General features: G+C 49.2%; 2 protein-coding genes across 4 annotated transcripts in view; one reads left to right on the top strand and one right to left on the bottom strand.

Moving 5' to 3' along the window:
• Window positions 1-244: 244 nt before the first annotated feature.
• On the bottom strand, window positions 245-5,767 carry TP53RK (TP53 regulating kinase). Of its 2 annotated transcripts, XM_023756180.1 has the most exons (3): window positions 5,147-5,767; window positions 2,025-2,537; window positions 245-1,323 (listed from the first exon to the last, which is right to left on the bottom strand). In XM_023756180.1, exons 1-2 carry the CDS (start codon window positions 5,442-5,444, stop codon window positions 2,059-2,061), a joined length of 777 nt encoding a protein of 258 aa, XP_023611948.1. In that variant the 5' UTR covers window positions 5,445-5,767; the 3' UTR covers window positions 245-1,323; window positions 2,025-2,058. The 2 variants fall into 2 exon arrangements, with proteins under 2 accessions (XP_023611948.1, XP_006091406.1); XM_006091344.3 differs by lacking the exon at window positions 245-1,323 and having other exon boundaries at window positions 1,593-2,537; window positions 5,147-5,765.
• A 3,753-nt stretch (window positions 5,768-9,520) lies between these two features.
• SLC2A10 (solute carrier family 2 member 10) overlaps window positions 9,521-12,430 on the top strand; it is a 13,297-nt gene continuing 10,387 nt past the window's right edge. Inside the window, exon 1 of one of the 2 annotated variants that reach the window (XM_006091343.3) lies at window positions 9,521-9,614. In XM_006091343.3, coding sequence (XP_006091405.1) covers window positions 9,611-9,614 — 4 coding nt within the window. In that variant the 5' untranslated portion in view covers window positions 9,521-9,610. The remainder of the gene's footprint in view (window positions 9,615-12,430) is intronic. The other variant, XM_023756179.1, reaches the window with a different exon arrangement.

Genomic DNA, 12,430 nt, shown 5'->3' with positions numbered 1-12,430 from the left:
GTTATATACTGCCAATACACATCCTCCTATATAATAAAAGCCTAATATGCTAAGTGTCCGGTCGTCCATTCAACCAATCAAAGTGTAGTATGCTAAGGCCGCTCAACTGCTCGCTATGATATGCACTGACCACCAGGGGGCAGTTGACCGGTTGACCAGTCACTATGACATATACTGACCACCAGGGGCAGATGCTCTGACCAGTAGGTTAGCTTGCTGCTGGGGTCTGGCCAATTGGGACTGAGCAAGATAGGCCGGACATACCCTGGAGCCCTACCGTGGTCCCTCCCCAGCTGGCCAACCTCCTGCATCCCTCTCCGGCCCCAATGGTGCATTGTTGGGGTCCCTCGGTCTGGCCTGTGCCCTCTTGCAATCCGGGATCCCTCCCGGGGGATGTCAGAGAGCCAGTTTCGGCCCGATCCCACAGGCCAGGTCGAGAGACCCCACTGGTGCACGAATTCATCTACCAGGCCTCTAGTTATCAGATTAAGACCTGTCATAGCCAGCATTTCATTTCTTAAAGGATCAGTGGAAAGAACATGGGCTTTGGAGGCAGGTGAAGTACCCCTAGCTGTGACCCCTTGGATAAGTTCCCCCCCATTTAAACCCATTTCTCCATCTATAAAATGGGGACAATACCTAACGTAGTTGTTTTAGATCCTGGCACAATGCCTAACATGCAGTAACCAGGTGATGATTAGTTCTACGTGTCACCACTGCCCGGGAAGGGCTGCTTTCTTTCATTCCTGGGCATCTGCCACATGGAAGTGCTAGCTGTGGTGATGGAAACAGACACGTCTCGGGCCCACCCGAATGTTCCCTCCAGGAGAGCAGGTGTCGTGTCCATTTTGTTCATTGCTGTACCCAGTACCTACTACAGTGCCAGGCACACAAAACATTCACTTGCTAGTTGGGGCTGACAAAAGTATTTTACTATACCTTCCACACACACCTTCGTTGGGGCAAGAAACTGAGGCTGGGCAAGGGTAAGCGTGAGCTATTAGTGGCACTTTGCATCTTATTTCAGGTTTCTTCTACCTTCCTGTAAACCAGGCTTCATCACACTTCAGTCATAGCCAAGCCACGTCACCATTTTTACTCTATCTACTTACTGTCTGTGAGACAAAGTGATTCACTTTTTTATCTATATAAACTAAAAGGACTTTATATCAATCATTGTCTTAACTAGAAGATAACCATAAAGTCACAGAGCAACAAATATAAAAACAATGTTGTATAAAAGCTTTTTAAAGGGAAATTGGAGTTAAGCAGTATTTTTCATCTTTTTCACCATAAGCCTCAAAATATATTTTACATCAAAACCCAGTACATACTCGTCTATATACACATATATAAACAAGTCTTATAAAACAGTATTGACAATACTCCATGTAATGCACATGTAACAGTATTTCCTAGTGTCTGATTCTACTTTATTTTTAAAATGCTGCTTGTATCCCACTACACTGATTTCAAGAGGAATGTCACGAACACAACAAACAACACTGGTTTAAAAGGCCGGTATAGATGCACTGTCACCGAGACTTTGTTCTCGTCTCCCCAGGAATGAACAGAGGACACTCTTCTCATCATGTGGTTCAATGTTTTTTATTGCCATGCCCATGTTCCTGAGGAGGAAGCCTGTCCTAGGTTTATTTTGTACTCAGTTCTGTCTAGAACAGGGGTGGGGAACCTTTTTTCTGCCATGGGCCATTTGAATATTTATAACATCATTTGCAGGTCATACAAAATTATCAACTTAAAGATTAGCCCGCTATATTTGGTCAAACATGGGCAGGGCCAGATAAAATGATTTTGCAGGTCTTACATGGCCCACAGGCCAGATGTTGCCCACCCCTGGTCTAGAACATGGCTTATGTACATGGTAAGCTCCTGAGAACAGTTCAGTGCAGGTGATAATGACACTTAACAAGCATGAACGCAGACAGCACTTAAAAATATCCCAATACTTTTTTTAGGTGTAATCCACAGTCTTAGCAAGTCAAATTCACTGTGAGGTAAATAGCTTAACTGTCCGTGGTTGTCACACGCATCCTTCTACCCGACCATGGACCTCTTTCTTCCTCTCAGGCGCACTTCATCTAATTTTTTGAGCACCGGCTTGGCCTTTTTGGAGGAGGCGGAGTAGCTCTTCAGAAAGGCGTCAAACACACTCTCGGTGTTGGGATGGGTGCTGAGGAAGGCTTTCTCCAGCACGTAGAGGTCAACCCCCTTATCCTCCGGAAGTGCTGAAATGAAACTCAGCCCAAAGTCGATGAGCACAATGTTCAGCTGCTCCAGGGGGGGCTTCAGGAGCATGTTCGAGGTGGTGAGATCACCATGAATGAGGTCCTCATCGTGCATGCGAGCCAAAACCTGCCCCACAGTCTTGGCTAAGCCAAGGAGACTTTCGGGAGTTTTTCCAGTCTCCATAGTGGATTGAATATAATCTCGAACAGTCACAGAGCCCTCAATTTCTTCCATGAATAAGCAGTTGGAAGCATAATCCACAAAGAAGACAACTGGGGCAGATATCCCTGCAATCAAGACATAACCCGTGTGAATTAGACTTTTTTTTTTTTAATGGTAAGCTTAACTTTCAAAGATTGATGCAGTTTTTTACATTTCCTATCTGCTTATTTCAGGAAAAAGACTTAAAAACACTGCAGAATGGTACATTGGAACTCATCTGAAAGTTTCCCCTGCTCATGCTCTTTATAACTGCTCCCTAAACGACCTCATGGCTAAGTTTAGTGCCAAAGCTCCCTCCAACTTTCCACCCATTACGACTGGACTTCATTCATACTTATTTCCTAAAAAACAAACAAACAAAGCCAGAAGGGTAAGTGTAGCCCAGGAAAAGCACTATCTACCTGACAAGGACCCAAACAGGAGGCCAAGCAGTGTACTGGCTTCCAGATTCATCTTCAAAGTCAGAAGGACGAATTCAACTCCCAGCTCCCTTCCTTGTTAGTTGTGAGCAATGGGTGAAGAAAACAAGATGAAACCAGTACAGCTAAGCTGACTTAAAAGGGAGTCTGTATGGTCAGGCTGACCAAATTGGTTCAGACAAATGGGAGGAAGCCCAAGGAAAAGATTTTACTTCATTTTAACTAGCCGGAGAACTTGAACTTTTGAACTGGAGGATATATAAATACTATAACTCCCTGAAGAACTGATATTCATTGTGCAGACCATCACTAATCTAGAGGATTCGCATCTCAGACCAATCCAGAGGCTAGGAATACAGGGCTGAGTCTTCTCAAGAATGTACTTTTTACTATAAGAACTCCCAACTTTTTTCTTCGGAACGCTCTGGGTGTTACCCTGTAATGTTTCCAATTTGCAAATTCTAAGACCCTTGAATAAAACTTTGTCATTTTCAACTTTAACAAGGTCTCCTGATTCATTTACGCTTGGTTGCCACTTGTATAACCTAAAAGTCACATCAACTTCTCTCCACCTCCCTTACTGCTTCTATAACATGAGAACAAGACTTGCAAAGATGTAATGAATCTTTACTAAATGTCAATCATGCTCAGGATACTGGGAACATTTTGGGGGGTATAGGGGAGATACAGCAGGAAATAGGGCAGCCACGATCCCTGCTTAATGAACCTTATATCCTAGAGAGGATGCAAAAGAAAATATAAACACACAGATAACTTCCTTAAACCCGAGCAGGTCAGAGATCCGCCTGCTTGTTCACTACTGCATTTCCTCCAGATCTCCCAGCACCTGACAATGTCCGGGTGCACAGGTGCCTAAAAAAATACCAATGTCAGAAAGAAAGGCGGGAAGTATGAAAGTGAAAAGCGCGTTTTTCTGAGGCAGAGGAATACGAGCTGAGCGCTTGGCTGGGTCCCTAACTGAGTAACTTTGGGCAAGTTGCTTCCCCTCTCTGAGACCGTTTCTCACCTGAGAACAAGTTTACGGTGATGGTGCACAATGGTGTTTTAATGGGGAAAAAAAGTGATTTAATGAAATCTAACTTCATTAAGCACTACATGCCAGTCATACATTCAAATGTAATACATGGCATACATACCTCATTGAATGGTCCCAAAAGCCCTATGAGATTAATACTGCAACTGGGATTTCTCTTTATGGGTGAGGAAACAGGTTGAGAGGTTACAAAACCTGTTCAAAGGCTACAGTGGTGTCGGTATTTAAACCCAGAGAGTCTGACTCCAGCGCAAGTACTCATACTTGCATCTGCTTCTTAAAAGTAATCCTATATAATAAAGAGGTAATATGCAAATTAACCCTCACGCTCTCACAAGATGGCTGCCTAGGAGGCGGAGCTTTTGACACTGACTGGCATAACTGACCAATCAGAACCAAGTCTGAGTGAACTGCGAGGAGCCAATGGCTGCCTAGGAGGCAGAGCTTTTGACGCTGACTGGCATAGAAACCAACCAATCAGAACCAAATCTGGGTGAACTGCGAGGAGCCAATGGCTGCCTAGGAGGCGGAGCTTTTGATGCTGATGGCATAGAAACCAACCAATCAGAACCTAATCTGGGTGAACTGCGAAGGCAGAGCCTAAGGTGGGGCTTGAGGAGGGGTTTTAAGGGCAACAGCTACTTGGTATAAAGTGTAAGAAAGGGGTTCAATATTTTAATGACCGGTTTGGCAGCATAGTGCATATGGCTGGCTATCAGTCCAGATATAGGGATTATGTATATTTGTCTGCCAAGAGCATCTTCTCCTGCTGGAAAAGGCTTTTCCCCACCATTTAAGCAATCCTGTACTACATAATCTATACTAATAAAAGGGTACTATGCTAATTAGACCAGGTCGACCGGCCATCTTCCTGACTCCCCCCCCCACCCCCCGAATTTCGTGCACCAGGCCACTAGTGCATAGATAATGATCAAATACTGAAAGGGCACAAAAGGGGCAACCGAGACTGAGCATGGTTAAATAACGCGCTCTACAGGAGCCACCGTGGCAGAGCCTGGTACTGACCAGGCTCCCGGACCAATGCTCGCACCTGCAAGGCCCAGCGGCTGCCTAAGCATTAATGAATGAAGAGGCAGGGACAGAGGACGCACTCAAAGCCACGCAGACCGCAGGGGGCGAAAGGGAGTCCTGCACCGGCACCGGCACCCGCACCGCCTCAGCCCGAGCCGTGCCGTCTCACCTGCACGGCGGCAGCGGAGCAGCGCCCGGGCCTCCTGCACCGTCCGCCGCCGGCTGAGCCGCGCCTCCAGCGCCGGGTGCCGGTAGCCCTTGGGGAAGCGGTGCTTCACCACGGCCGCGCGGCCCTGGAAACGGCCGCGGAACACGCGCGCCTCGGCGCCCTGCTTCATCAGCTCCAGGCCGCTCAAGAAGCGGCTGCACCGCTCCCGGGCCGCGGCCAGCGCATCGGTGGCCAGCGCATCGGCCTCCGGCGCCGGTTCCTCGCTTTTCTCCGCCGCCACAGCTCCGGCCGCCGCCATTGCTGCGCCTCGGCGCCCCTCGGCTCTGCCCGGAGGCTGTCGGAGACGTTCGGCTCGCTCCGAAGGTCCTCGGCTCTCTTTGGCCAATCGGATTCCGACACTCACGCCCCGCCTCCCGACCTTTCGGCTCTTACGGAAGCCCCGAAAAGACTCTTGTGGCCCCGCCTCCCAGCTCTTCGGCACTTTCCGGAAAACTGCTGCCAGAATCTCCGGTCTTTTCCGGAGTTGGGCGTTACAGCCTGGAAAGCAAACACAGGTTCCTGGCACCACGTGTAATGCAGCAAAACAACATCATTTCTCTGAGTTTCAGCTTTGTCACCTTCAGTACGAAGATAATCAGTTTTATTTTGGCAATTGCTTATTAAAATTAAATAAGATGTTGCCTGTGTGGGTGCCTGGTGGATGGCATACACTCTTCATATGTTCATCTTCCTTTTTGCCTATCACTGGGACTCTGAAACACTGAAGAAAGGCCCTTTGGTTCCAGGGTTGCTGTGCCGCCAACTCTCAGCTCCACAATTTCATTCATCACAGGGCGGGTCACCTTTTCAAACATCAGACCCTTTGTGATGGTATACTGTGGTTTCCAGCACCCTTCATCAGGCAAGACTACTCAGAGCTCACCCAGAACTAACTCGATTAATAACGCTCAGTTTCCCAAGTGTGTGGTTTCATTATCATAATTGTTAGTGTCCACATAAGCCTTCTGTTTCTATGGTTACCAAATCGGTCTGAGCCCCGCCTTTGAAAAATCCACTGTGCAAACATATTTACATCCCAGGCTTGCTATGGTCAGACTGGTTCTGGCTTCTATGGCAGGAAACCTAGCTTAAAGCCTTCCAATGGCTCCCACTGTGCTTGGGATAAAGACCCACAAGCACAAGGTCCTGCATGGGAACACAATGTCCATCTTCCAGACGTAACTCCCACCAAATTCCCCTTTGTCCTCGATCTTCAAACACAATTGCCTTCTCTCAGTCTTTCATTCTTTCCAGGCTCCCTCTTGCCACCAAACCTTTGCACCTGCAACTTCCCACTGCTCTCCCCTCCCTTTGTTACCTAGACCCATCTACATATCTTTTCATTCTTAGCTCAAATGTCACTTCCCCAGGGAAGCCCTCCTGACTTCTCACAAGAGGGAAAAATCCAACTTTCATAAGTTCTGGTGTCCCCATGAACCTCTTCTCTTTTGCTTTGTCACAGACGGTCTTGTTTGTTTGTTTGTATGACTATTTGATTGGTGGTGGGGTTTATATCTTCATGGGCCTTCGTTCGTTGTTGCCTATTGCCTACAGGCCCCCCTTACCTATTGCCACGTGGGCCTCTCATGACATAGCAGGTGGCTTCATTAGAGTAAATGAGTGAGAGCTCAGGAAAGGATGAGCAAGATGAAGTCACTGCCATTCATAACCTAATCTCTGAGATGACGTAACCACTTTTGCTGTATTCTATTAGTTAGAAATGAATCACTAGGCCCTGTGCACCCTCAAGGGGAGTCATTTGTGAAGATGCTACCAAAATGCTTGATTAGAACTTTTCCTTTCTCATCTGGGAAAACAAATAAAGAGGGATTCTCTTGCTCTAGGAGAGAGAGAACATGACAGCAAGTGTGCAAACATCTGCATGACTTAATGGCAGCCACAGAGATCACAGAGAACTCCGTGCTCCATTCCACCGGATAACTTCTATACGGTATCTCACAGGAGTGGAGCACTTGCTGTACCAGGTCTCCTGGTGACAATTCCAGACACCCACAGACGAAGGAGGAGCTGTCACTTGGCAATGGCCAAGAGGCCTCCTGGGGATCTTTCCATGCCAGAAAGGTAGCGGAGCATGATGGGTAAGTACCTGCTTTCCCCATGACTGGGCTTGACTCCCAGCTCAGCTATATACTAGTGATTGTCTTTGAGCTCTATTTATCTTATTTGTTTGTTTATTATGCAATCAAGTTACTTCACCTCCCTTTGCCTCAGTTACATCTTTCATAAAATGGGGTAATTGTAATAATTCCATTTTCATTAGGTAGTTGTAAGGGTTAACAGTGAGCTAATATATGTAAAGTGCTGAAATCAAAGTATATAATCATTGCCCCTTAGTTAAAGCTATTGTCCTGGTTACTATTGCTGCATAACAATTTACTCCAAAACTTTGGACCTTAAAACAACCATTTAATTATACTCATGGAATGTGTGGGTCATAAATCCAGCCTGGGAACAGTAGAGATGGCTTGTCTCTGCTCTACATCAAGCATGTCAAACTCAAAGGCTAACACGGGCCAAATAAATGAGGCATGTGGCTGGCGGGCTGCGAGTTTGACATGCTTGCTCTCCATGATCCTGGACCTCAGCCGGAAAGATTTGACACTGGGAGCTGGAATCATCGGACGGCTCCTTCTGGAGCCAGTGCTGGGGTGACTCAAAGGCGTGGACCACCCACTAAGGCATGCCCACGTGGCCTCTCTCTGCACCTGGGACTTCCTCACAGCATGGCGGCCTCAGGGTAGTGGGACTTCCTAGAGGTGTGGGGCTCCAGGTGCCAGTGTCCCCCTGACTCAGCCTCAGAAGTCACACAGTGCTACTCTGTGCACTGGTTGAAGCTGTCACAAGCCCACTTTGATCTCAAGGAAGGAAACAGAATTTTGGAGCCATGCTTTCAAACTGCCCCAACTATTATTATTTTCAGAAGTGTACAGGGTCCCCTGGCTCAGAAGGTCTTGTCAAATGCTGTCTTCTTTGCTGGGTGCCCAATGTGTCTGTGGCAGACAGTCCATGCTGGGTGAGGGTATGTGACACATGCCAACGAATGTGTCTGTGTATGAGCATAGGATGAGAAAAGCCTGTGACCATATATGTTTTTGCCGGAGAGTGAGAATTAATGGGGGTATCCCCAGCCTGCCTCCTTTCCAGAACTCCAAACTCTTACATCGAACACCCTACCTATTTACACAGGGATGCTGAGTGAGCACCTTAAATGTCACACAGCCGAAACAGAACTGTGGACGTTCTTTCCTGCCCTAAGCTGCACCTTTTCCATCAGTAGGTCCTTATCAAGTCTATCTCCCATCTGCCCACTTTCCTCCATCCCCACTCCTATCACCTTAGTCCAAATCAACTCCACCTCTCACCTGCAGAAGCTCCCCTGTTTCCACCCTCGCTCCCTATAACCTACTAGAATGCCCCAATTATTTGTGTGTGTGTGTGTGTGTGTGTGTGTGTGTGTGTGTCACTTGGAATAAAATCCACATTTCCGACCCCGGCCTCGAATGATCTGGCCCTTAACAACCCCAGTCTTGGGCCCCATCTCCCTCCACTCTCTCCGTCACGTGCCATGCTCCAGACACTCTGGCTTCATTTTTGTTGTTCCTTATACTCCACAAGCTGTTTCTGCCCTGCCTGGAACCTGCGGTCTCAGCTCACATAACCCCTCTTCAGAACAGCCTTCCCAGACCCCCGAGCTAAAGCAGCCGCCTGTGCCTGCCCGCCCCATCACCCTAGTTTCATTCTCTACCCAGCCATGATCACCAGCTGGCATTTCTCTGGCTTGTTATTTACCGTTCTTCCTCCCCCACTGGAAAGCAAATTGCACAAGAACAAACAAATCTGTCCCTCTCGTTCTCCCAAGGCCTAGCACAGTGCCTGTGGTACTTGGGAGGTGTCCAAACCTGTGTCCAATGACTGGAGGATGAGTCCATGGGAGAGTGTCTGAGTGGCTGAAGTGGGTATGTGTGTGACCCCATCAGTGTAGAGGCGTGTGCGTGTGCGTGTGTGTGTGTGTGTGTGTGTGTACATGCTGGTGGCCAGACTAGTGTGGACTGCAGTGATTTCAAAGTCTTCTTCCTACGGGGGCTGGAGGGGGAGGGGAATGCATGTAGGGGCCCCAACGGGGATGACAGTGGGGAGCACCCTGGGGGGGATGGTGAGAGGCCCCTGGAGAACTGCGAGCAGTGTCCCCCAGCCAGGCGCAGGCGCCCCTCTGTCACGCCTCCGGACCCAGGGGGCCAGGGCTGGCCTACGTGGCAGCGGCGTTGGGGGCGGGCAGGCAGAGAGGGAGGGACGGAGGCGGGCCGGCCAGAAAGTTTGTGGGCCTGGCGGGACTCCGGGACTCCGGCCCAGGGATGCTCGCCCGGCCGCTCCGCGCCCGCAGCACGCTCGGGTGTCCCGCTCGCCATGGGTAAGTCGCGATCAGGCGCTGCCCACCGCAGAGTCCCCGCGACCGCATCTGTACGCGCGCCCTCCGCCCTGGCTGGCACCCCTACCAGGGACCGCCCACTCGGTGGCGAGTCCCGCACTCCAGGCCCTGGCTGGGGCCTGGGAAGGGACCTGGGCGCACTTCCTTTCATGCTCCTTTCTGCCCTGGAAAAGTGACTTGAGAGTGCGCCTTACCTAATGCTGAGCGCTTACTCGGGGCCAGGCCTCCCTTGACCCGCTCAAGCCTTACAATTCCAGGCAAATGAAATTGTTCTGTTCTGTTTTGAAAAAAGAAATAGAGGCTCCACAAGGAGCAAATTCTTTAATTAATTCACCGAACACCTCTGTTCGTCAGGCCTGAGGATGCTGCCCTGAGCATATAGACAAAACCTCTGCTCTGGAGATGATTCAACAGAGGGGAGACGGAGGAGATTAGAATGCAGGACTGTGTGTGGGAGTAAGGAATTTCCTTGTTGCTATGGGAGACCAAGGTTTTAATATTTTTCTCAGGATTCAGAAGCCTCAAAGGGTCACTCTCCCATCCATTCATCTACTGTGTGGCAGACATAGGTTTACAGGTAGGGGGCTCAGTGGAACCCATAAAATGAGGTGGTGTGATAGTGATGAGGGGGGCAGGTTTTTAGGTAAGCAGGAAGGAGGGCCTCCTGGCGTAGGAGGCATTGGAGCTGAGCTATCACTGATCTGAGAGAAGAGCTTCAAGGAGGAAGAAACAGCAAGTGCCAAGGCCCTGAGGGAGGAGTGAGCTGGAGTTGTCCAGGCCAGTGTGGCTGGAGCACACTGGGCAAGGGGAGAGCAGTAAAAGGGAGGTCAGAGAGGTAGGCAAGGGCTAGATTATGTGGAACTTTGTAGCCATAGTGAGAAGTTTGGATTATTATTATTCCAAATAACATGAGAAGCTGGAGAAGGATTTTAAACTCGGGTGGGACATGACCTGAGCTGTGTTTTAAAAACTCGCTCTGGGTTGTTCTGTGGAGACTCATAATAGCTAACACTGGCTGTCAGGTCGGTAGGCATATGAGGTGGGTATTACTATTACCCTCATTTATAGATGAGGAGGCTCAGAGAGGTTAAGCGAGCTGCACAAGGTCACACAGCGGTGAAGAGGAGAAGCTGGGATAGAACCCGCACTCTGGTTCCAGCCTGCATTCCTAACCACTGTACCACCCAGCCTCTGATGCACAGGGTGTGGTGACCAACTCCAGCTCTGGCTCCAGGGTCCTAATTTGGCAGCCAGGATTTGGTCTGTTCCTGTCCATGGCCACTTCTAGGCCCTGGACCTCGCCAGATGCTCAAGAGCCAAGATCCTTTCTCTCTGGATTTCCTATATCTCCAGAGTTCGTTCGTTCGTTCGTTCATTCATTCAATCAATCATCCACTTTTTCAACAAGCACTTATTGAGGGCCTATTATATGCCACAAACTGCCCTCAGCATCAGAGAGACAGCTAAACAAGCAATTCCTGTTCCTTTGGGGCTGACCTTCTGGCAGGGGAGACCAATAAATATGTAAAATATATCCTTATTTCCTACAGTGACAAGTACCACAGAGAAACACAAGCAGGGAAAAAGGGGATGCGAAGTGCTGGATGCCAGGGGGAGGCTGGTGTGGCCAGAGGAGCAGAGTGAGAGGAGGCAGATCTTGCAGGGCCTTGACGGTCACTGTAAGGACTTTGGCTATTTTCTGAGAAGAGGGAGGGAGCCTTGGAGGGCTCTGAGCAGAATGACACGGTCCAACGTAGGCTTTCACAGGAGCCCTCTGGTAGCATTAGCTTAGGTTCAAATGTCCCTGACACAGCCCTGGACTGGCACGTGGGGATACCACCCTGGTCCTCAACCCAGCCATTGGTTCTTTCAGCAGAAACCTCACTGAGCCCCTCTTGGGCGGTAGGCAGTGCTGGGGCCCTGGAGACACAGAGACAGTAAGTCTCTGTCCTGTCCTGTCCTGTCCTGTCCTGTCCAACTTATAAGGAGGACACATCAATGACCTCGCGATGTGGTATGAGCAAATGAAGGGAGAACGCAGAGTTGGTTAGAAGTGAAAAATGTGGCTTGAAAAGTTGAGGAAGACATACGGGAATTACCCTAATGGCCCCGACTCCTTGGACACTGTCCTTCGTGTCTCCTGGGGCAGTATCATTGCATCATGTTTTGTGACATGGGATTTTCCTGAGAGCTTTCCTTCCTCTCCACCTCTGCCCCGTGTCCCTGCTCTCTCTCACACCCCATGTATCTCTGATTGGCCCTTCTTGCGTGAAGTCAGTTCGGCAAAGCTCTTAAATATGTAGGTTTGGGATTCAGATGGGTCAGCATTTGAGTCCTGATCCTGTTGCTTCTCGGCTGTGAGAACACTCGGACCCTCAGTGTCTTCATCTGTAAAATGGGGAGAACTGTAGCAGTGCCACCTAGCGTTGTTAGGAAGGTGAATTGAGAGAAGGCACCTAGGATTGCAGAGAGGAGGTGCTCAGTAAAGGACACTGGTTATTATGACCATTTCATTTCACGTTTATTTTTCCTTGTTCTCTTGCCACTGTGACCAGAATCTGTTCTGATGCGTTTTCCAGCAAAACCTGTAGACAGTCAGCTTTGCCTGCGAGACCATTTGGCCGGGTTCCCTGTCACCTCCAGAGGAACCTAGGACACAGCAAACAGATTCTGTGCTTTCATTGATTGCCTCACATGGCCTGGAAGACCTTCCTTTCTGGCAGTAAATTCTAAGAACTGAGGGAGGTGGGGCCAAGAGAGGTAACGATGAGGCAGGACCTGGGCAGCATAATCTCCCC

This window comes from Myotis lucifugus, unplaced genomic scaffold (genome assembly GCF_000147115.1).
Source record: "Myotis lucifugus unplaced genomic scaffold, Myoluc2.0 scaffold_90, whole genome shotgun sequence".
Lineage (NCBI taxonomy): Eukaryota > Metazoa > Chordata > Mammalia > Chiroptera > Vespertilionidae > Myotis > Myotis lucifugus.
Note: the sequence above shows the minus strand (reverse complement) of the source record. Positions and strands in the feature narration are given on the sequence as shown.